This window comes from Equus caballus, chromosome 10, assembly GCF_041296265.1.
Source record: "Equus caballus isolate H_3958 breed thoroughbred chromosome 10, TB-T2T, whole genome shotgun sequence".
Classification (NCBI taxonomy): domain Eukaryota; kingdom Metazoa; phylum Chordata; class Mammalia; order Perissodactyla; family Equidae; genus Equus; species Equus caballus.
In genome coordinates this window covers 56004199-56029688 of record NC_091693.1, presented here as the reverse complement: position 1 = coordinate 56029688, position 25490 = coordinate 56004199, and the positions used below count along the sequence as shown (strand labels likewise).

The following is a 25490-nucleotide window of genomic DNA, read 5'->3' as shown; positions in this document are numbered from 1 at the left end:
TATTTAGAAATAGTGAGCAAAATCCATCCTACCCAAGTACATGTTATTTATTATTCTTTCAAACCAATATACTTTGAAAAAGCTATAAATGGGTTGTGCAAATGGTGGTATTATTTTCTTTGGACTCAAGTGTTGCAATGTACTGGTGAACTTTGCTATGTTGATGTTAGTTGGCAGCTGAGTTAGTTGCCAAATGGATTTTAGTGGTTTGATATTCATCTTACTCGAGGCTAAAAGACCTGAAATGGTTCTCTAGCCACTAGTTCAAGATGAAAGCATCTCAGGAGGTTTTTACACAGAGAGGACATAGGAGATATTTGCTTAGCTTTTATGAGAGTTGCTTGCTATGATATTCTTTCCCCGGGCATTTGTACACTTTTTTTGGGGAATTCAAGTAGTATTAAGTAGTGCCTCATGATCGTCTGAGAATTCCAATGTAAAGTGGCACAGAGTCCTAGAGTTATATAATTGATACTTATAATTTTTACTTATGTGTAGTTATGTGAAAAGAACTAAGATACGGTCTTGCAATCAGTTTGATCTTTTTTGTGGAATTGCTTTAGCTACATGTACTAGTTAGTTCTGGATTTTTTATTGTTATTTCAAGTGTCTGCTTCCCCTAGATAAACTAAAACATCAGGAATGTTGGAATTAATGTAATATTCTTTCTTTTTTTTAACTACTAATTATTTTTCTTAATGGAATACTACTACTGTTGGAGGAAGTTTTCTGCCTTAGCTCCACTTGTTATTTTTCACTGCTTTCTCTTTAATTGAAGAAAGCAAATCTAAGGATAGTATCCATGTATTTGTGTCTACTCTCAATTGATATGGCAGCAATATAAACAGAAACAGGAATAATATCATGTTTGTACGTTTAGTTTTAAATAATCATATTAGTAATTGCTGGGCATATCGCATAAATGTCTTCTATTTTCAGATCACTAGGAAAATCTTAGTATTTCCCCCTCTTCTGTTACGGTCTAGAGATATCTGAATTTTCAGTTGCGTTAAGCGAAAAAAGATGAGTAAACGATGAATCAAAATTTGAGGCATGTTGAATTCATGTTTTACTATTTTATGGAGAAAAATCACTTTTTATTGTTTGTTATTGTGTACCATGTGAAGATGATTATGGATCTTTCTGGACCAAGGTACTAAGATTATATTTGGCACAGTTTTGTATACTAGCACAAGGCCTGTGTCTTTTCTAAATAAGGAAAATATTTTAATTTAAAATACCACACGTAAGTCAGATGTACTTACTTTCCTCTTGGTACATCCATGTCCTAAAGCTCTCAGGAGAAAATGGTTTAAAAAATTGTTTTCATGTCTAGATTAAGTGAAATCACTTGTCATAATGAGTTGCAAAATGGAGACCTTCATTCTGAAGCTGCCTGTTTCTCATTTGGATCTGACATATTAAAAAGCATATAATTAATGGTTGACATTAGTAATTAACATTAACTTTATGGTGCTTAATATGCCATCATTCATCCATCAAATAACCAGGAATGCATAATGTCTTAGCATAAAGGTTTTAATTATATAAAACGCTCCTTGAGTTTTCATATGATATAAATATTAAAAGCCCCAAATGTATTTAAAGGATATTTTTGTAAATGTTTGCTGGGTGTTAGCTATGTTTTTATTTCTTTTTAGGAGTATGCATCAACAGTTGTGTCAGGAACTTCAAAAGGAGAATATGGACTTAATTGCGCAGTCTTCATTATCGGCTAAAGAGCGCCACCTTGCTGCAGTTGCCAGTGCGCTGTGGAAACATTTCTTTTCATTTTTGAAGAGTCAGAGAATGTCACAGATAGTGCCTCTCTCACAACTTGCAGATGCAGCTGCAGGTCAGCGTTGTTAATTTGCTAATTAGTTTCTCATTTTGCGGACGCTGTCAGTTTTTTCTTCTCTTTGCTTGGTAGCAAGTTCTTATTTTATTACGATGGAATAAATATTTTGACAACCAGAAAGATGAAAAGAATTACATATTTTTAAATTAGGATCCTTTGGCTTGTTTGTTATTTTCCTCTTAGTAAAGGTAAAAATTAAGTGATTATTTGCTACAAATAATAGATAATTTTCAATCTTAAAAATATTGAATGTACGTAAACTTTTCTTATGCATGCAATATTTGGAAAGTAAAGTAGCATTTGATTTCTTCTAGTTCAAGTAGTTTATTTTCAGGTTGTGTGTGTAGATGTCTAGGTATAAGATGAAGTTACTTGTATAAAGAGCAAAAGAATATAGCATGAATTCCACTTCAACACCAAGCGGATAAGATCAGAATGACATCGAATATATAGAATGTTATTGTTCTGACTTCTACTAGATTCTATTTTAGGTTGTAATTTTGACTTAATTTGATTATTATCCTAAGGACATGTTTTTAGGCTTTAAGGGGCTCTGAATCACATGACATTATAGGCAAGAATTTGAATATATGTGCATATATGCAGTTTTCTAAGAAGAGATCATTATCTTTCTCAAAGGGGTATTTTTTCTGAAATATATTAAGAAGTACTGGAATAGACAGAGATGAATACAGTGACTGCAAGTATTTAAATGCAATTCATATGAAGGTATTTAATATATTTAAATGTAATGCTTTTAAAAACTTAAGATCTGAACCAAGGTTTATTTTACCCTGATGTGAATGAGGAAAACTGAGCTGAAAGCACTACATAAAAGACTGAATGATATAAATTTTAAAAGATCTTTAATTCTAGTGGCACATCCATAATTAAAACTTTACAATGATAGGTTGAAGAATTGTGACAGGGCAACAGTTTTCCAACAACTGTAATGTATGTGGAAATAAATATTGATATTCAATCATTTTAACCAAAGCAGTCATTACTAGCCAATAGGACTTATCTTTCTTTCATTCATGATCCCAACTTCCAGTTGGAGAACACAAATGATGCCACGCAGGTTTAGTTAGTTCTGTCCTAGGTGCTGAAAATAAATGGTATATAAATATAAAGCAAAATATGTGTGGGTTTTGGTTTGTTTTGAAATAAAGACTTGATACGTTAGAAGAGAAAAATTTCCCGAATTAAGGAAAACAGTCATTGAGGGGCTGGCCTGGTGGTGTAGTGGTTAAGTTCGCGTGCTCCACTTCGGTGGGCTGGAGTTCATGGGTTTGGATCCCAGGTGCAGACCTACACACCCACTCATCAAGCCATGCTGTGGTGGCATCCCTAATGCAAAATAGAGGAAGATTGGCATAGACGTTAGCTCAGCGACAATCTTCCTCAAGCAAAAAGAGGATTGGCAAGGGATGTTAGCTCAGGGCCAATCTTCCTCACCAAAAAAACAAACAAAACAAAAAAAGAGTCATTGAGTACCCACTTTTATTGCCAGTGGGGAAAAAGGGCTGTAGTTCCTTTTCTTGTATATAAGCTCCGTGTTCTCGTGTAGCTTATAGTCTAGTGAGGGACAGAACAATAAATAAATAAGTAAAACGTGTAATATGAGGGCCAGCCCTGTGGCCAAGTGGTTAAGTTTGCACTCTCTGCTTTGGTGGCCCAGGGTTTTGCCAGTTCAGATCCTGGGTGTGAACATGGCACCGCTCATCAAACCATGCTGAGGCAGCATCCCACCTAGCACAACCAGAGGCACTCACAACCAGAATATACAACTGTGTACTGGGGGGCTTTGATGAGAAGAAGAAGATGAAGAAAAAAAAATAGGTTGGCAACAGATGTTAGTTGAGGTGCCAGTCTTTGAAAAGAAAATGTGTGATATGTTATATGGTAATAAGTGCTGTGGAGCAAAATAAAACTAGAAAAGAGGATAAGGATAGGGAGGGCCAGAGGCAGGTTGTAATTTTAAAGAGAGTGGTCAGGAAGGCTTGAGTAAGTACCATTTGAGCAAAGACCTGAAGGAGGTGACAGACCGGTGCTGTGCAGAAGTCCAGAGGCAAGAGCATGTCTGGTGTGTTTGAGGACCTACAGAGAAGCCGTGAAAGCTCGTGTGCTGTGAGAAGGGGGGAGAGTAGTCAGAGATGTGATCAAGAGGTAATGGAGAGCTAGTTTGTGTTCTGCCTCGTATGCAGTTGTAAAGACTTGCTTTTACTCTGAGGTTGAAGCTGCTGGAAAGTTTTGAGCAGAGGAGTGATATGGTCCTTCTGGCTGCTAGACTGAGAACAGATTATAGAGAGGCAAGGGGAGAAGCAGGAAGGCCGGTTAGAGAACTATTGCAGCAACTCAGAGGTGAGCAGCCTGGGCTCAAGTGGTAGAAGTAGAGGTGGTGATAAGTGTCTGACTTCCAGTCGGAAGGTAGAGAAAGTATTTTGAAAGTAGAGCTGACAAAATTTTCTAAATGAGTACAATATGGTAAGCAAAATAGATCGAAAGACAATCCTCCATTGGCTGAGACGAGGAAGATTGTGGTAGGAGCAGATTTTATGAGGGAAGACTAAGATTTTGATATTGGACATATTTTTTTAGACATCCATTAAAATCCAAGTAGAGATGTTAAGTAGGCACTTGGATAATGAGCCTAGGGTTCAGGGAAGAGGTCCAAACTGGAGATTTAAATTTGGAAACTATTTATGTATAAATAGTCTTTAAAGCTCTAAACTCTGGGCGAGATCACCAAGAGAGCAAGTATTGGTGAAAAGAAAAGTCTGAGGACTGGGCCCTCGAATATTCCCATGTTCAGATTTGTAAGATAAAGAGGAACCAAGAAAGGAGACCAAAGGAATGCTGGTGACCTAGGAGAAGAACCAAGAGTGTGATGCCCTGGAAAACGAACGACAGAGCATTTCAAGGAAGGGGAAGTGACGAACAGCTCAATGCTGTTAATGGGTCACTTGAGATGAGGCCTGAGAATTGGTCATTGGATTTAGCAGGAGGGACCACTAGTGACCTTGAAGAGGAATTTTGGTGTAGTGGTAGAGGCATAGGCCTGACTGAAGATGATTCGAGAGAAAATGTGAGAAGAGGAATTGCAGATGGCAAATATGGGTAAATCTTTTTGAGTATCACTCTTTATGAGAAGTAGAAAAATGGGAATGTTAGGTAGAGGAGGAAGTGAGATCAAAGATTTTTTTAAAAATGTGAGAGAAATTTCAAACATGTTTGTAATGCTGACAAGAATGTTCTGGAGTGAGGGAGAACTTGATGATCCAAGAGAGTCTCTGTTTTATGTTTTAATGCCCAAGAGAAATGGGATCCCATAGAGATCTTGGCCTCAGATCATCTCTAGTAGCAGAAGGGAAGGCAGAGTAAATGGCCCCAGATGAAGGCCTCTGGGTAGATGTGGTGGGAGCTTGTGGTAGTTCTCTTCTGATGTTCTCATTTCTCTGTGAAGTAGTAAGATCATTAGTTGAAGGTGAGGATGAGGAAGAGGTACTGGCTGATGATGGAGAGAGGAGAGAAGGTATGCAATAATCTTCTAGGAGATTTTAAGACTGAGCGGACTGGAGAAATGTAGTAGGAAATACTGTCCAGCTCTAAGGGCCCACTTAAAGTTTGTAGTCACAAATTTAAAGTGACATCAGTCAGCATTGTTGCTCACCAGCGTTTATACTACTGCAGGTGCATGTGGAGAAGAGAATAGGGTTAGAATTCAACAGATGCTGGGTTTTTTTTCCAGGCAAGTACAATGAATCAAGTAAGAAGCAAGAGAGTTGATATTATACCCAAATGAGTGTAATAATGGACCATGAAATCAAGTTGACTAAAAAGGGAAAGAAAGGCACTAAGGCAGTTCGGAACAGGGAAAAAGTTATAGGATCAAAGAATTATAGGTCCTGGTGGAATCAAAGAACTGTTGGAATTGGGGGCCTAGAGGAGGAGAGTTGGAAGGCTGGTTTGGTGCCAGAAAGTGGTTTTCTTGAAGTTGAAATTATAGAGAGATTGTACTTATTGGCAATGCCAAGATCTCTCAGTATCCCCATGGGAGTGAATGGCTGAAGCAGAGTGGAGGATAGATTCATTGGGGGAGAGGAGTTCAAGAAACTGAGAGGTCAGGATATTGGAAGAAACATCATCAAGCATATGAGAGGAGTGCTGTTAGAGAGAATGATAGTAGCTACAATCTTCAAGGAATGAGGGGAGGTCAAGTAGGAAACAGTAGGCGAATGCACCAAGGAGAGTTAGTGGCTGGTGTGATCTGATGACGTGAGATGCAAAGCTAGAGCTTTTTGGGAGGAGGAAGGGAGCATCTTCTAGAAAAGCAATGTGGACCAAGGAGTAAACCTACCTTATCTGCAAGTCAAGCGGTATCAGAGGAGTGGGAGAATAAACAGCCACCATTGGAGAGAGCTGTGTAGGAGGTAGTGCTTAATAAGCAATTTACTGACAAACATAAATTAATATGGTAAAAATTAAATTGGGGGATTCCCAGTAAATCATAAAATAAAGTATATTTGTTTAACATGGTTAACTAAGGAATTCCGGTTCCCAACCTTAGTGTATTCTGAAGGAGGTGGAGTGTCAGTAATTGTTTGTAGCAGATCATTGCTTAATAGAAGAGAATGTCCAGTGTCTAAGGTAAAAGGATCTTGTCATCTGTGGTCGGTGGCAAATAAATTAGCTTGATTGGAGAAGAGTAGATGCTAGAAATATTTTTTTGAATGGGTTTTTTGAATGAGATGAAGGAGGCACATTTAGCAGACACATCAGGCTTAGAATTTGCAGTTTGAGGGAGCCATTATAGATTCGTAATGATAATGCTGAGATAGATTGTTCTAGACCCTTTCGTGGTGATCTAGATGATCACTAAAGAAATTTCTCTGACAACATGAATTTAGTTCAGTTTTAGGTTTCTGTTAGTTCTGCATTTCTAAATGTGACATTTTATTATTTAGTGTTGAATGTTTTTTTCTCAATATTGATGTAATTTGGGGAGGGGAAAGAGTTTTAAAATATTTCTTACCATACATTTCTCTCATTTTAAATCTAGATTTTACTTTGTTAGCAATGGACATGCCCAGCACAGCTCCATGCGATCTTCAGCCTCAGCCAGTTACATCAATGATACAACTTTTTGGTTGGGATGATATCATCTGGCCCCAAGTTGTAGCAAGATATTTAAGTCATTTCCTACAAAATAGGTAAGTGGTTTTACTTCAGGTATGCACAGTAATGTAAATGGTAGATCAGTACACTAGGAAAGTAAGAATTTTCACAAATAAAAACTGATCTTGGGGCCGGCCCGGTGGCACAGCAGTTAAGTTCGCACGTTCTGCTTCTCAGCAGCCCAGGGTTCACTGGTTCGGATCCCGGGTGCGGACGTGGCACTGCTTGGCAAAAGCCATGCTGGGGTAGGCGTCCCAAGTATGAAGAAGAAGAAGATGGGCATGGATGTTTGCTCAGGGCCAGTCTTCCTCAGCAAAAAGAGGAGGATTGGCAGGAGTTAACTCAGGGCTAATCTTCCTCAAAGAAAAAAAAAAACTGCTCTTTACTACATGTATGCTCACTTTGGTAGTTTTTTGCTTTTGGACATGTCAGCACTTTGATGGGAGTAATAGTACGAAAGCTCATTTATGTTTCGTGGCCTGCTTTTTTAAAAAAATGCTGATGCTTATGCCCTTTTTCAAAGTTGTTTTTGTAGGACTACCTTATTCTCATCCTGAAATGACCTTTCTACACTCAGCACTGTGAAAGAAATTATACAGTTAATATTTCTGAATCTGTAAGACACTGGTATATTATTGTCATTTTAGATTTAATGATAGCTTTCCTTTTCACAGCTAGGTTTTTATGGGGTTTTTAAATTTTTTTTTATTTTTTTATTACTTTTTGGTGAGGAAGATTGGCCCTGAACTAATAACATCTGTTGCCAGTCTTTCTCTTTTTGCTTGATTAAGATTGTTGCTGAGCTAACATCTGTGCCAATCTTCCTCTGCTTTATATGTGAGATGCCACCAAGGTATAACTTGATGAATGGTGGGTAGGTCTGAGGATCTGAGCTTGTGAACCCCTGGCCACCAAAGCGGAGCTTGCAAACTTAACCACTATGCCACCGGGCCAGCCCACAGCTAGACTTCTAAAGATTTGACTCTTGTGCGTTCATGAACAAGACATTTCACCACCGTGAACACTGGTTTCCTTATTTATAAGAATCTCCTGCCTCTTTACATAGGAGATCTGAAGAAGCCCAAGAGAAAGAATATAACATAAAGTTAAAATAGAAAGAGTGTACAGTAAAAGGAAGATTTGAATAAGAATATCAAATGGAGGAAAGTAAAATAAATACACAAATCTAAGAGACCAATGTGGTTCTTGTCCAGGCTGCCAGTGGGTGGAAATGAGGAGTGAGCAGTCAGTAAGGTAGTCTTCTCATAAGGAAGGTCATTAACCAGAGTCATTAAGTCATATCTCATTGGCTTTCAGTTGTAAAGTCAGGGTACAATTTGATTACTTTTAAGGTCCCTTCTAGCTTGAGAATTCTGTAATAACAAACATTTATATTATTTGTTAAGCAGTTTTGCCAAAATTATCTGAAATAATTTTAGTTTTTAAAATCATATTGGTGTATTAGTAACAGTTGAAGAAACTGAAATGCAAAGATGTCAGAGCTTTGGGAAGGTTGTACGGGTAATAAATGACCAATTTGAGTTCTTCTGTATTGTGTATTCTTTTCATGACAACTTATATTTAAAGTATTTCAAAATAGTAGTTTTAGAGTTATGATTTCTATGTATTTTTAAAATTTCTGACTTTACATAACACTTTATATAGTTCACTTAAGACCATCCTCATCCTCTCTACCCCCACTTATGAAATGATTCGAAATGAGACCTAGCCTTTGGCTTCACAGAAAGAATTGAAATAAAATAATCCTGTCAGATGTTATTTGGGAATTCTTTAATAACTGCGTGTGGGATGGGGCAGCAGGAAACGAGGGGATAGGAATGGGGTTGGTCAGGAGACCCACAGAGGAAGATATTTTGTCTTTAACATCTTTCTTACATATATGGTCATGACTGCTTCTGTTTATTTACTCTGAGGGCCACTGTTCTTTATTCTGCTCGCCACCTCCTTCATTATTATCTCACCAGCTAATTATAAGCTCCTTCCTTGCTTTTCCCGTTTTAGCCATATTCTTCCTTACCTCTCTCCTTTGGCATGAGCCTACACATATGCCATCGGTGGAAAAAAGAAAATCAAAAATTAGAACATTACAAGTGAAAGCAAGAGTATTTATTTAAAATGTCCTTTTGTGTATATCTGTAGTATTCATCTTCAGCAATGCATGTCTGAGCTAGTGGGTTTGTCTTTAAAATAAGTGAGGCCAAGAGATGGGGAGTGTTAGAGTGTTTTCATTTCTTAATCTCTATGCTCATGGAACATATTGCCAGAGTTTTGTTTTTATTTTTGTTTTTAACGTCCATCAACTTACTTTTACAGCATGTTGTGTGAAGCACTTTCTCATTCAGGCTGTGTGTCTTTTCAAGCCCTAACGGTGAGATCTTGGATCCGCTGCATTTTGCAAATGTATGTAAAAAACCTCTCTGTGCCTGATGATGTGTTCGTTGATTTAAGTCCTGAACAGGCAGTTGGTAAGTATTGCAGGTATTTTGCTTTCTGGATGGCTAAACATGTTTAAAATTTCCTGTTTTGTTGCATAAATTAATATAAAAGACACAAAACGTATTTGTAATTAGGTATGACTATAAGCAAATTTATTTCCTTTTGCAGCCTGTTTCTTTTCCTTGATATTTTCCTGTTACTATATATGACAAATTTCTCTTCTATAAAGATAAAAGAACTTGTTTCCTTGGAAGCCAGGAACGAAAACTTGCTCTCAGGTGACAAGCCATTTTTTTACCTTGAAGAAACTGATCACAAAAAAAAGTGGAAATATGAAGTAAATAACCAGATATCACACTGTGAACACCCCAAAAAGAAAAATATCCAATTATGAATAATTCTCTCCCATTTTATATTAGATGTTTTTCCTTTCTTCTGCTTTACTATTAGTCACTGAGTGGTACTTGTACTTTTTTTTTTTTCAATATCTTGTACAGTTCTGGTTGTCTGTAGGCAATGCCATTTCTTAGTGCTTATGGTCATTTATAAATCACACAAAGACTAGAGTGAAAAAATGCTCCAAATTTACCTGGATATCTTATTACATCCATTGGCTTTACATGAATAACTTTTGGGCTAGGACACTCACAAGTACATGTTTGTTTTTAAGTAAAACCTTTCCTTACTGAGAGAAACTTAATTCAAAGTTTTTAATTATGTGGAAATTTAAATTTTAAAAGAAAGCATGTTGTAAGTGAAGAATGCTACATTCTCTGCTCTCTCATCTGTATATATATAAAATATAGATTTATATAATGCATGTATACTATTACTATATTATTTTATCTTAACAGAAAAAGAGTACATGGAACAGTTGGCTGAACTGACAAGGTTGCTGTTTAAACTCTCAGAAGTAAAGAATATTTTCTCAGAGGCACAAGTCGAATATTCACCCATCCCAGAAGACCCTAGAAAAGCACTTGTTCAATTCCTTGAGGTATTTTCATTTATTATATAATTGTATATAATTGTCCAAATCAGTTACAATTATTAAAAGTAAAGAATGATACGTGAAAACCTTACTCTAAGGCTGATCTAAATTGTAGGAATATCTTACTGCTTAAATTACCGGATAACAATATTCTTCGGGAGCTTAGGAACTATATTTCCTTGTATATGGTCCATAATAGTTCCAACATAATGTTTGCCTCCCTGTAGCAAGCACTGTAAATTTTACAGTAAAATTTTAGTGTATTCAGCATAAGCACCAACCACTTCATATCATAGTATGGTTGGTGCTTTAAAATCTGATCCATTCATTTTGTTTTGTCTCTATAATAAATAGTGCCATTCAACATTTTATTTTTAATTATTAATTTTGTAGACTCTATCTTAGGTGATAGTCTTTGCTTTGCAGCCTAGTTGAGGTTGTTAATGTGTTTGGATTAGTGTTTTTGTAAACTGTTCACAGTAAAAGTTGGCTTATTTTCCCACAGAGTGGTTGGTATTAACTGCAATGAAAATAATTACAACCCATAAGCTCTTTCCATAAGTGTGAATTCTTCATTCTTTTCCATTAAGTTAAAGCACAATTGTACGACCATTAGGGATGTCATATAAATCCTAAAAATATTTAGTAATAGTGTGTGCAGATGTAAAATACACGTTTCTGTTGAGCCTTTTATTTATTTGTTCATTAGATCTCAACCTGTAATTAATTAAACCCCTGTGCTAGCAACCATACTGGACCAGAAAGGGAGGTAGAAGTCATGCACTCCACCGATCATTTTCAAAGGCTCTCCTAATTTAATCCAGTCCAAATTAACTGTTCTTCATCACTCAGTAAATAATAGTTGTTTGCTGTATGCTAAATGGTATTATGCTAGGATTTCTTAGGAATTCAAAGAACCAAAAGAAGTAGTCCTTGATCTTAGAGAACTTTTACTTGTCTGAGAATACAAGATATACACAAAAGGTTAAAATAATAATAGAAGACGGTATATACTAAGTGTCACTTAGTTGATAGATCAATCAGTAGGTTAAGAATTCAGAGCATCTTGGTCTAAGAAGTTTGGGTTTTATCCTGTGACCAGTGTGAAGGCTTTATAAATTTTTAAGTAGGTCTGATTTGATCAAATGTCTTTAAAGAAAATTAGTAACAATGAAGTAGATTAAAGTTGAGAAGAACTATTGGCCAGAAACTAGTGAGATTTAGAAGGAATTGAAGATTGAATTATGGGATTTTTGAGTGAATATGAAATAAATACTGTGTTTAACTAGAAGAATGATGATACCTTAAGGAGAAATAGGAACATCATGGTTTGGAGTAGGGGAGAAGTAAGTGAAGAGTTCAGTTTTAAACTTGTTTAGTTTGAGATTGAGTCTCAGGGGTCCCCAAAATCATCCATAGGTGCTATGTTCACTAGGAGGACTCATGGAAATCAGACTCACAGAAATAGTTGTACTCAAAGCTCTGACTTATTACAGTGAAAGGATTCATAGCACTGTCAGCCAAGAGAAAAGGTACATGGGGTGAAGTCGGGATGAACCAGGCACAGCTTCCAAGAGTCCTCTCCCAAGTGTTACACTGGACATGCTTAATTTTTCCAGCAAGGAATTGTGACAACACCTGTGAAATGTTATCTACCAGGGAAACTCATTAGCGACTCAGTGCCCAGGGTTTTTAATGGGGGCTGGTCACATAGGCCCCCTTTACCTGGCACTTATAAAATTCCAGACTCCCAGAAGGGAAGTAGATATTCAGCATAAACTATACTGTTTGCACAGACAGTTTAGGCTCAGTGAGCCATCCTTATCTGGAAATGGTAGGGAAAATCTAAGGTTCTAAATACCAGCCAAGGGTTTGCCTTGCAAGTAGGACTTTTTAAGGACAGCAGTCTTGGACCTGCCCTGTTAACTCTTTTCTGCACAAAAATGATAATATGACATGTAAATAGTGATAGTCAAGGCACCGAGAAATACACATCTCGTAGTCTAGGGAGGCTAAGGCTAAACATAGAGAAATATTGAGATCTAGGGCATTGGTTCTGTAAAGTGTGTTTCATAGAGCTCTGGGGGTTATTGATACCTTTTCAGGAGTTCTACGAGCTCAACAGTATATTGACATTTGCACAAATAGTGCAAAAGGCTTTAGCATAAATCAACACCATGGCCCTAGATTATACCAGTAGTCATTTTAATTTTCACTGCCATACAATCACAGGGAAAAAAAAGCCAGTTTCATTTAAGAATATCTTTAATGAAGCAGTAAAATTATAAATGTTATTAAATTTTGACCCTTGAATACATGTCCTTTTAATGTTCTGTGAATGACAATGAGATGTGCACCTAAAGCACTATAGCTGCATCCCGAAGCAAGATTGTGTCTAAATAAAAGGCATTTGTGTGATCATTTGAGTTGCAAGCTGAACTGACTGCTTTTATCTTGAAAGAACAACTGACAAGGTATGGCTATTCAGACTGGGATATGTGGCAGACGTTTTCTCAAAAATGAATGAAATGAGCCTATCACTTCAAAGAACACAGTTGACAGCCTTTGTTGCCAATAACTTAATTTGAGCTTTTAAGAAAATTAGAATTTTGGAAAACTTGTGTTTCCCATCATGAGCTTAGGAGTTTCTTGATACTTAAAGACTTTTCTGATGACATTGGTGGTGGTATTAATGAATATGATTTTTTTAATATGGATAATGAAATCTGTCAACATCGGGAAGCTGTATAACTCAGTGAACCAAAATTTTCCAAATGACCAGTACAGGCTTTTTCAAAAGCACACATGGGTATAAAACATCCATTCGAAGAACAAGTTAGACCAATGGCTTTTATTGTAGCAGAGTCAAGATGTTTGTTGACATGGATTCCATATAACAACTAACCTTTAAGAAATACCACTTGTCATATTTTGGTGTAATATCAAAGAGGAATTCCCACAGTTATCTGAAAAATCTATTAAAATACTTCTTCCTCTTCTAGCTACATATATTTGTATAGACTGAATTGTTTTCATCTGCAACATTTTGCAACAGATTGTATGCAGAGGCAGATATGAGAATCCAGCTATCTTCTGTTAAGCCAGACATTAAAGAGATTTGTAGAAATGTAAAAAAAAATGCCACTTCTTCCTACATTTTTTTTGTTTTGGAAAATAAGTTATTTTTCACTTAAAATATGTTACTTATGTTAACATAACGTTTATTATTTTTAAATGAACTAATAAATAATCTTAATTTTTTTCTTTTAATTTCTAATATGGTAAATATTAATAGATAAAACCCAAATAATAATAAACTCTTAAGATTCTCAATTTTTAAGTGTATAAAAGGGAAATTAAACCAAAAAGTTTGAGGGGCTGGCCAGGTGGCATAGCGGTTAAGTGCACAGTGGTCCAGGGTTAGCCGGTTTGGATCCCAGGTACGGACATGGCACCACTTGCCAAGCCAGGCTGTGGTAGGCGTCCCACATATAAAGTAGAGGAAGATGGGTACTGATGTTAGCTCAGGGCCGGTCTTCCTCAGCAAAAAGAGGAGGATTGGCAACAGATGTTAGCTCAGGACTAATCTTCCTCAAAAAAAAGTTTGTGAACTCTGGTCTAGAGAAAGAAGTGTAGAGAAGAGCAGAGGGCTGAACTGAAAAGAGGGTTCATTAAGCCTCTCTCTTGCTCTCATCTGTCCACCTCACAGTCAATCACTCAAGTTCTCTCAGTTCTTTATCCTTTCCTCCATTCCACATTTTATTATCAACATGGCTAACTTTAAGATCACCTTGGACAACTTATCTTAAGCCCTCATTTCAAAGCTTCTCCGATAGTCTTTCAAGTGACCTTCACTCCTGCTTTACTTCATGCCCCCACTCCCGTGACTAACTGAGCCCTGGCGTCCCTTGGAGCATCTGAAAGCTCTTTGACTGTCACCACCTGCCTCCAGCTCTCGGAGGGCCCTCATCATGACCTTCTCCTCCTTTTTCTGTAAGTGCATCATCTTCTCAAGGGCTCACTTCCTTCCCTATCCACCTAATTAGACCCCTGGGGGCCTCACTTCAACTACTCTCACCAACACCCTCACAATCTTCCACCCTTTCTCTTTCAGTCATACCTACAAACCCTCTCAACCTTGGATGGGAGCAACCACTTGCTTTCTTTCCTTTGTCTTATCTGCTGAGAGCTGCAGGAGAAAAATCATATAACTATGCATATTGGTGCTGTTTATGCCCAATTTAGGTCATTGAAATACACTTTAAGTTTCCAGTAATGGCTTGAAAACTCTACTGCTCTTCTCAAACCTTCTAACCCATCTCTAGCCAGTCTTCTCTTGATTCTTTTTGTGACTTCTTGCCTTTTGTTTATTCTCACTTTTCCTCAACTTACTTTTTCATTTATTTCCCTCTTCACTGTACTTTTCTTACTGCCTTAGTTCAAATTTCTCTCTATTGCTCCCCCATTTTGCCATCTGTACCCCTTGTGCCTCATCCTCTTTTCCTCTGAGAAAGTTAAGCTGGAATCTAATGGCTCACAAAGAAAATTCTGGAGGAAAAAGTCAATTCATCTCACAAAGCTGAACTGTAAAGAGATCTTATTTGTAAGAATTTGGTCACCTTCCTTGTAGGTCTTCCTTGTACAAATTTGGGGATTTGGAATTCCCAGTCATATACTAGGATGTTTGGAAGTCCTGAAGTGATTTGGTTACAAGCTTCTTTTCTATCAGTTCCACATATCTTTTTACTAATACTTTGCTGAGTCAGACCTTGTATGAATAATTACTGGTGAATTGATGTTTTATTCTTCTTTTAACCTTTATTTTAATTATAAAAGGCAAGACTTAATTCTTTTCACTTGCTTTTTAGTGCCTATGAACATTTATTGGAAAGTTAAGGATGAAGGCTTATGTAAGGGGCTGTCTGTGTATAGAGGGGGAGAGAAATTATCTTTATTTTTCAAAGTCTGTATTGTATAAAACTTGGAAAGCTAAATCCTGTTTTTTCTTATTTATAGGCTGTTGGTATAACTTATGGGAATCTGCAGAAACTTTCTGATAAATCTGCCATGGTCACAAAGTCCTTAGAATACCTTGGTGAAATATTAAAATATATAAAACCTTATTTGGGAAAAAAAGTTTCCAGTGCAGGGCTGCAACTGACTTATAGGATGATGGGTATGTATTTCTGACATTAAAACTTCCTTTGGTTGAGGCTATAGTATCATGATGGATAGGAATATACTAAGAATAATCTAAAAGACAGTGATTTAACTTACAATAATTCATGTTGGCTTTCAAGTGTATCTCTGTCTTTCCCCACCTTCTTTCAGAACTTTTCTTGTTATGCTTGTGTTACTATTAAAATTAATTACGATCAATTCTGAAAATATGCCAACATCAATCTGCTATCAGTAGTCTGTTGTGAGTCACTCCCGTTGTGAATACCTGGATAATTAAAATGCACCTTTTCTTAATGCTTGCTGTGCTTTGTTAGAATTTAAAATATCAGAAAACCATCACTCCATTCTACTTTTATGGTCTACTCTGTACGAAGGAGGTCAGGAAAGAATTTATTCCAGCACTAAAGATATTTAAGCTTCAAACCTTGTTTCTCACATTACTATGCTTTCTCCTTTCAAAAAGAAATCTTTTTTCTGTGCCTGTTCTGTAACAACAGAGTTCATCCTTCTTTAGGAAGTCAGTAATTTGAATACCTTTGTTCACTAAAACCATGTTGCTAACCAAAAATAGGAACTGGATAAAGGGAAATGAGAAGGATTTCCTTAGAAGTTTTTATACAGAATTTAAGTTTTTTAGTTTTTTTTTTTTTTATTTCTCTGTGGCCAAAACCTTATATCTGTTCCCTTTGATCTTGTGAACATATGAATAAACCTGATTTGGGCTGTCTGAAACCCTTTATCTTTGTTGTGAAAGATAAAGGAGAATACGAAAATGTGTAAATATGGATGATGTAGAATATAGTGAAAGCTATAGTAGCAATTCAGGCATCTTAATTTTAGAGAAAAATATGTGAGAATTTATTATAAATTTAACATAGTGAAATGTAGATTAATAAATATTTCAGCACTTAGGCTTATAATTTATTAGTCTCTATTAAATTTTCGCCATGCTAAATGTACGATTTCAGGGTATATCTCTATTTTTAAAAATATATGATAGTCTTATCAGGAACTACAAAATCGTATTTGGAGTGGTGATATGCAGCTCTTAGGAAGAATTGAGGGGTTCTTTGTTTTGTTACGTGGTTGGTTTTTGACTTAGCGGCAGGTGATCTGTGTCGTTTCCTTTCGTCCAGCTCTCAGAGACTGGGAATAGAGTATACTGCTACAGTGTTGCCTATTTATTCATTTGAAATTAGGAGCAGATAACTTTCTGTCTTCTATGTGTAAAAGATTTAGAACAAAATGGAGAAAGAGCAAGTATAAACTTTTGAGAGGTCACACCTGTTTTAAGTGTGTGGGGTTGGGATCTCCTATCCACTAGATGGAGAGAGAGCTAACCACTGAAACTCTGTTCTTTCTTGACTTTGCCAGCTCCCAGCTGGGGATCCCTCTGCTGTTCACTTGCAAGGCTGCTAGCAGAAGGCGCAAAATGTTGATAAAATCGCATTTCAGAGTAGGGCGTCTGGGGTCTTAATTGTTGCTCTGTAATTTCTGAGAAAGCAGGATTGAGTCGTCTGTAATATCTTCAACTTTCCTCCTCTTTATATCATTTTTTTGGTTTTTCTGTTTCTTTATATCTTTTACTTTTCTGTTTCCATGCCTTATGATCATCCTTCTCTCTTCTGTTATTCTTCTCCTTCCTTTTGTTTTTTAATTGAAATTCTACCCATGACCCTTTAATGCCCAGCCCCGATGTCCCACCTTTCCCGAACTCCCAAGGAGACTTGCTCTCCCTGACTGAGCTTCTTCTGTCCTTCTCTTATAATATTTTTCGTAGCTTACCATTTACTATAATTATTTGTGTACTCGGCATGTCCCTGCTAAATTTTAAACTTACTCATGGTAGTGGCCATATCTTTTGAACTTTTCATCCTATTGTCATGTTATATTTCGAACAAATAAGAACATTTACTGCGTGTGTATCAGGCACTGGATTGAGAATTGGGGATACTTCAGTTAAAGAGCTCCATTGTAGGAAATGGCATATACTAAATAAATATCTCTGAAACTTAATAATTTTACAAACCGAGCTAATAATACATAATGTATTTTTTAATGTTTCTAAATGAGCAAAGTTACTGTGTAATTATAAATACATTTGTAAGTATATATTGTAATGATCCCAATCCTTTTTTTTAAGGTATGATATATACATGGAGTAGAAAATAAGTAAATACATATGAACTCTCATAGTGTGGCTCTCTTATGATTGTGGGAGTATGTTCCTGATAGTTTTTCTATATTTTCAGCTTCATCCGTAAATAAGTAACATGTTTAGAGCCAGGAAAAAGACTTGGCTTTTTACAAAGCTATTTATTTAAACCTTTCCCAGAGTTTTTTACTTTAAAATTTCTTTCTCTTTGGACTTTTAATACCATACACACTCAAATATTCTTTGCTGAAACTTAAAAAAGTGGAGATCTAAAATAGCAGTAAAACAAATGTATCACCTCTGCCTTCTATGATCTTAAAACTTAAGCTCTTCAGCAAAGCATTTTAACCATTGCGGAAGACGAAGTACAAGGGTAGGTGATGCATTTTTGGTTGGAAGGTCCTTGCTCTTTATCAGTTAATACCTGTGTGACACCTAAGAATGATATGAATCATTTCAAATGCCAGTGGGGATGGCAGTTCCTCTTATGGGTATATTAATGTTAGTTAGAATGTGAGTTCTTCTTACGTTGCTGTCATTCCCAAGTTTTCCACCTTCTAGAAAAATGAGGAGCAAGCCAATGTTATTTAAAATATTGCTAAGTGAGCATTGTGTTTCTTTATGATTGATTATTGTATTTCCTTTTGCAACAGAAGATTAATGTTGCTGTTTGTTGTTCTTAGAAGTGATTATTGGTTGGGTTATTTTTTAAGCATCAATATACTCTTCGCTAAGCATATTTTTGTTTTCCTTCAAAGCTTGAATTTTAAACTTTTTATTCTATGGAAATGATTTTGAATTTTATCATCTTTTTTGCTTTCTAAGATGCAGTAAAATATAAAAGTTTATGCAGTATATATACCACTGTGCTGTTTGGACAAGCACCTGATGATCTCTTAAATTCGTTTTTTCAGTAAAGACCTCAATAGCAGGGATGCGCTCTAATGGGAATTAAACAGGCATGCCTCAGAAATAGCATGGGTTTGGTTGCAGACCACTGCAATAAAGCAAATGTCGCAGTAAAGCAAGTGGAACAAATTTTTTGGTTTCCTAGTGCATATAAAAGTTACATTTACACTCCTGTAGTCTGTTAAGTGTGCAGTAGCATTATGTCTAAAAACACAATGTACCTGCCTTAATTAAAAAATATTTTATTACTAAAAAATGCGAACCATCATCTGAGCCTTTAGCGAGTCATAATCTTTTTGCTGATGGAAAGTCTTATAAAAAGCAGTATCTTCAAAGCGCAATAAAGCGAAGTGCAGTAAAATGAGGTATGCCTGTATATCTACTCTTCGTTACTTTATTAAACAAAGGGTGCTCATTTGTTAAGCTCTACTATCATCAAATGTAGCAACTGACAGACTCCCAGCCTTAAGGAAACCACAATATATTTCATGTAGTAAAGAAACCTGTTTCTCTTTTTGTTTTTATATTAAACAATTGAAAGCTGTAAAAACTGAAGCTCAAGGAGGTTAAGCTTCAAGGTATTATAGCTAATCCTTCTTTCCTACTTTAGCAGTTAATTTAGTTATACCTCTTCTTGTTGCAAACTGGGTTGAGACAGCCTGTAAAATCATGTATATGCTAAAAATATAAAGAAATAAGGGTATCAAGAAAATAAATGTGAAGTAGCCTGATGAAGCCCAGGGAAAAGCGATTATAAACATAAAAGCATAATGTATGATCTTAAAGTGTTCTGACAATTGGATTGTAGCTTTGCCTCTGAGTTTCCTAGCAGCCAAAGCAAAAAGATCTGATTAATTACAGTATTCAATCTATATATTCACATAATGTATAACCAAATCACACTTTGTGTGAGTGTATATGTATTAAATGCCAGAAGCTCAGGAAGTGTATGTTTTTCTCCAGAACTCTCAGAGAAATTAGTCTCTTTCATGAAATATATGACTTGACCTAGCTCTTTTGACTCCTAATACATATTTCTTCCTATTGCCTACTCCAACTTGGTCCTATGTGCTTTAAATATACATTTTTTAGTGGAATGACAAAATTTTCTGGTTAGAAGATAACCATAACTGCTGTCATTATTCTTCTTTCCTAGGAATTCTTGTGAAATCGTGGGCACAGATCTTTGCCACCTCTAAAGCCCAAAAATTACTATTCCGGATCATAGATTGTTTACTGCTGCCACATGCAGTGTTGCAGCAAGAGAAGGAGCTGCCTGCGCCTATGTTAACTGCGATTCAGAAGAGTCTTCCTCTGTATCTCCAGGTAAAGTGAGTGTGGCTGCTTAAAAATAAAAATAAAAAAAGATTGAAACTTTACCTTGAAACAGTTTACTAACTGCAGATTTAAAAACCATACATTGTAATCTCGGTGTATGTATGCACATGAGGCACTTCCGTTGAACAAGTTCTAAACTCCTTTTGTGTTGTTTGTCTCTGGAAACAAAGGCAGAAAAGGCAAAATCTCTACCCTCAAGATGTTTAAAGTTGAGAGAGGAGGCCGACTAGCGTTGACACTTACAGGAGTGTGCTCCATCTGATATTTTCCTTAGAGGCCTCAGCTGTCTGCCGGCCAGACTGGGATGAGGAGATGAGAGAGAAGACACTGGAAACGATGTTAGGTGTAACAGAGCAGAGCAGTGGGTAGGAGTTGAAGGACTATTCCTGTCAGAGGGAACAGCACGTAAAGGGCAAGAACTTTAAGACAATATGACCCCCTGGGGGAAAGCAAACAATTCTGTGGTTGCTGGAGACTCATACAGGAGGAGCCACATAATGGAGGGTTTTATTTGCCATGCTAAGTGTGGACTTGTTCTTCTGCGTGAGAACTGTTGATGGATTTTGAGTGGAGAAGTGGGACTGATATCTCATATTTACATTTTAGGAAGGCGATTCTGGCGGCAGCATCTGAGTTAGCTGGCGTGGAGGTTAGAGTGGAGAATTGGAAGGCAGTGAGTAGCTCATTATCTGAAGGTTTTGAGCTGAGGCAGTGGGTAGGGAGCTCACACTGCAGATTTCAGAAGTACTTAGGAGCTCCAATCAAAAAGATTTGCTGAGTGAGTGTTGTGGAGTAGCAGAAATAAATAGAGTACTTCCTAGATTCCAGCGTGCCTGCTTCTGTAGATGGGAGTGCTACTAACTGAAATGGGAAATTCTGGAGATGTGGGGATGAAGGTAAGAATTGCCTTCTGAGCAACTTTACCTTGAGGTGCTCTGAACTGTCTAGGCAGCCATGTCCAGCAGGCTCTTAGAAATCTTGCTCTGTCATTCAGGGGAAAGGAGGGGGCTGGAGGTGTGCTGTGTCCTTCATTAGTGTCTGATCCTCATGATAAGTGCCTCTTAGTTTGGGGCCCAGCAAGGGAAGCCAAGGAGGAAGGGGAGAATAGATTTTGATTAGGTGATAAGCAGCCTCTTCCACAGATGGATATTTTTAAACAGATTTTTACAATTTCTAAGAGATTTTAAGTTTGCTGTTTAGTTTTGTATTCATAATAGCATTTAAAACAAAATTTAATGTGTCTGCTAGCAGAAAGATAAAGCACTGCCAGTCCCACAGAGGGCAAGATGGGGGAGGGGAGCTGTGGACAGCAGAGAGTCTGGGGTGCTTGTTCCATGTGGCCTCTTAAACGAAAGCTGCATTTTGTAAGAATTCTTTTAAACTTTCTAAGTGCTGAGTTGAAAATTTTGGTGAATTTTCCATTTGAGAGAATTGACTTGGAGTTGTATTTTTAATTTCTTAAAGGTACCCAGCTCTCTTCTTCCGAATTTTCAAAATATATCCATTTATTGCTTCATCTTCTTCTGATTTAATGTGCTTTTCCTTAAACAAAGCATTAATGAAACGGGGTAGAGGAGTGGTCCATTGTTTTTTTTCAATTGCTGTTTAGTTGTTAGTGTTTTAACAGCTCTATGCTATTTTTCATTACAAATAAACTTTCCAAGTTTCTTATTAGATAAATACGCATTTATAGTTAAAATGGAGATAAAAACATTTCTAATCATTTCTTTGGGAAAACACTTTGTGAGTCACAAAGTACCAAATAGTAAATGAATTTTTAGAGCATAATTTGTTGTTGTATTGGTGATTATCTGTATGTAGTAATATGTGCTATTTAGTAACATTGGCAGAAAAAAATTTGTTTCTTAGGGTATTGGTTTAATTGTTTGTAAGTATTAGATAACTGTAATCCATATGAAAGTATTTTGTTAGCTTCTATACAGATGGAAGGGATTAAATCAACAGGGAATAACACATTGTGAGTTCCTTGTGATCTTGATTAAACCCAACTTCTCTGAACCTCAGTTTTCTCAGCTGTAAAATTGGAGATACAATAATGCTGTCAATGGTTTTTTGAGAAATTTAAATGAAAGAATGAATATAAAGCATGTGGTACAGTGCCTGACATTAAAAAAAAAAACCTTGAAATAAATTGTCATTATTCTAACTCTTAATCTTGTGCATTTTTCTCCTTTTGTTAATTTTTTTTATTTTATCACTTTTTGTAACATGCAAGACTTTTAGCATAATTTTGGTAGTCTTATTCAGACAAATGACCAGTACCCTACGTGAAAAAACTGACCTAAAATGTATTTTATAACTTTATAAAAACACAGATATATCATTGATAAGTGTGGTGATCAAGTTTCCTGAGGAGGAGAGAAGAAGGAAGCTTCCATTGTCTTCCTGCACTTCTCCCCTGCTTCCTTTGGGCATGCCCCAAAGATGCGCATGTTTGCTTAGATACCACAGCTTGGTGTTACCCAAGCCCAGCAATTCCCTGAGCTGCATATAAACGTTATCTGTTAATGATCGGCGCTGTCCTTGTTCATTAAGTTCGGACATGGATATTAATACTAGGGACTAAATTAGTAAATTCCTAAGTTTTTAACTTCTCCATTTAGTATTTCTTTCTTTTTTTTTTTTTTTCCTCTTCTGTAGGGCATGTGTATCGTGTGTTGTCAGTCTCAAAATCCCAATGCCTATTTGAATCAACTTCTAGGGAACGTTATTGAGCAGTATATTGGGCGGTTTCTTCCAGCTTCACCACATGTTTTAAGTCTTGGACAACATCCTGTTTTGTTGGCAGTGAGAAACTCGGCCACTGTTCCACCAATGTCATCTCTAAAGAAATGCATCGTACAAGTGATAAGGTACATCTAAATATTAAAAATAAGTGGTATGTAAAATGTATTAATCTCTTTTAAAAAGTAACAAAGCATTTCAAAAATATTGGCAACCCTTAGGATACTGGTAGTGTAGAAACTTTTTTTTCCCTAAGAAACATTGTCTAAGAATTTACTAAAATGACTTTTGCTCATAGCAGCCTGAGACTATGCTCCTTAAATTACTTGTTTTCTCTACATAGCTATTATTTTCCTTATATATGTCCTAAAGATATATATACATTTTTAAATTTTTATCAAACAGTAATTGTATTTTTTACTGTACAAAATACAGTAATATTATAAAAGATAACTAAGTGAAAGATGAGTGCTAAAATGAAACAGGAAGCAGTATGAAGTCCTGTTTTGTTAGTCTATTCTGTGTCTTAAGAACTCAGTTTTATTATTGGACAGGTGAATAAATGAAACTTCTTTTAATGACAGCATTAGAAGATTCAATAATAGAAATTATCTTTTCTTTATCTTCATGAAGTATTTAGCTTTACTTGAAGTTAGTTTTTAAACTTTAAGATGCTGTGGTGATACATATCATTCTTATCTGGAATTTTTTTATTGTTTTTAATGACCTGATATTTTCCATCACCTCTCATTACAGAATTCCATGTCTAAAATCTGTTCTCCCTTCTGATCCTTTTTGTGTGTTCCTATCCTCTGTTACTCAGGTTTGGAAGCTCCATATTCTTTGTTCCCTCTCCTTTGCCATTCTTTGGCAAATGATTGTTTCCTTCCCTTCTTTTCACGTCTCTCTTCACTTGTCACATTATACCTGGACTATTGCCACTATCTCTAACTATTTTCACTATCTCTAGTCTTTTCTTCTAGTTCAGCCTATACAATGCCTCCCGATTACTTTTCCTAAAATACTGTTCCATTATAACACTCCCCTTCCCCGTACACCTTCATTTGCTCTTTTTTTGCCTACGGAATAAGTTCCATACTGCTTTGCACTCCATGATCTGTCACTTAACTTTTCCAAATGTACTGAATATGCCATCAAATACAAACCCTAATGAGATCGGTTTAGTTATTGCCCCTCCAAAATGCTTTACATTTCCCTACATCACAGCTTTGTTCATACCGTTTTCTCCATTAAAATGCCATCCCTCTGGGCTAAACTCTGCCTAGACTTTATAAGACTTACACCTAATATCTCAGTGTGCCATGATGCGTTCTTCCTTCTTCTGAAGTCTTATGCTCTGTACAATTCAATTTGCAGAATTGTAATATTTTTGCCTTACTTGTATCTGAATTCCCAACAAGATTGTAGTACTCTACCACTGCGTGTGGGACATTGTATAAGAAATTTTAGCACAAACCAAATGACAAGGGCTGATGGGAAATTATCCTTAGATCATGAAACTGGTTTAAAGTCCAGTGTTTAGAATCCTGGCTGGTTCAGTGGACATTCCCATATAACAGTGGAAACATTTTTCTCATGGTTTCTAGCTCAAGACCCAAAAACCTAACAAGTACTTCTTTTTTTAAAATACTCAGAAAAAAAATAGAGATTGCCTCCTCTGCCTTTTTCCATTCCATGCCTCTCCATTCTTGCAGTCCCCCATCTTAGTTAGGGCTTCTTTCTCTGAATTGCTGAGAATTCTGGGCTTATCTTTCAAAAAGCACCTGCCGCCCTATATTAGGATGGTCTTTTTTCTTTTTTTTTTTTGGTCCAACTTTTCTACTAGAGAGCGTGCCCCTTGGTTTCAGAGACCATATTTTACTTAACTTTACATTGTTGTTATTGGACTTGTACCTGACACACCATAGGTACCCAATAAATGTTTGTTCTGGGTGTTAAGAATTCACCAGTGAAGAAAAAAGGCAAAACCCTTGCCTTTAAAGAATGAATGAATCTTCTGATGTGTAATATTTGCTGGAAGTCACTGTGTGGAGTAGAAATAATGAGGAAGACATAGTTCCTTCCCTTAAGGAATTTATAATCCTTAGTGATTTGTTTGCTTTATTTTGGCAAAGTATTATTGCTTTGCAAGTATATATGGATGTCTAGCTTAGATTTAGCTGTATTTGACAATTTTTCATATTGTCTAGACTTTTTAGAAACTGAGCAATTCCCTCTTTCATTTATTCACTTAACAAATGTACACTGACCACCTGTTATGAGCCAAGACCTGTTCTAAGAGGGAGAGATGCAAAAATGAGTAAGATAAATTATCTTTATGATCTCCGTTGAGTTCTAATGCTAAAATTTGTCCTGCTTTGAGAGAAGATACTAATCCTGAATTACCCCTCTAATTCTTTTGCTTCCTAAGGGAAGGAAGGAAGTAAAGCTGGAATGGGAAGTTGATTCCTAGGACGGTCCTCTTATTGTTTTGGAAAAATAAGACCCCTCCCAAATCCTTAAATAAATAAGTGTGAAGAGAGATTTCTTTATACAAATTTGACGTTAGAGAAAATATTGCATCATTTAGGGGCTGATAGAAGAGATCAAGCTTATATTAGTAAGGAAAAAAACAAATTAACAATTAGATTTTCATGTGGATTTTGATTAAGTTCGTT

General features: G+C 36.3%; 1 protein-coding gene across 5 annotated transcripts in view; it reads left to right on the top strand.

Annotated features, from left to right (window-relative positions):
* The window catches only part of MMS22L (MMS22 like, DNA repair protein), a 124524-nt gene that overhangs the window by 86955 nt on the left and 12079 nt on the right, over positions 1-25490 (top strand). For 4 of the 5 annotated variants that reach the window (XM_001503849.6, XM_023650837.2, XM_070223576.1 and 1 more), the window contains 7 exons: positions 1662-1855; positions 6921-7071; positions 9371-9522; positions 10348-10490; positions 15501-15660; positions 19886-20055; positions 22729-22940. In XM_001503849.6, the coding sequence (XP_001503899.3) occupies positions 1662-1855; positions 6921-7071; positions 9371-9522; positions 10348-10490; positions 15501-15660; positions 19886-20055; positions 22729-22940 (1182 nt within the window). The remainder of the gene's footprint in view (positions 1-1661; positions 1856-6920; positions 7072-9370; positions 9523-10347; positions 10491-15500; positions 15661-19885; positions 20056-22728; positions 22941-25490) is intronic. The other variant, XM_070223573.1, reaches the window with a different exon arrangement.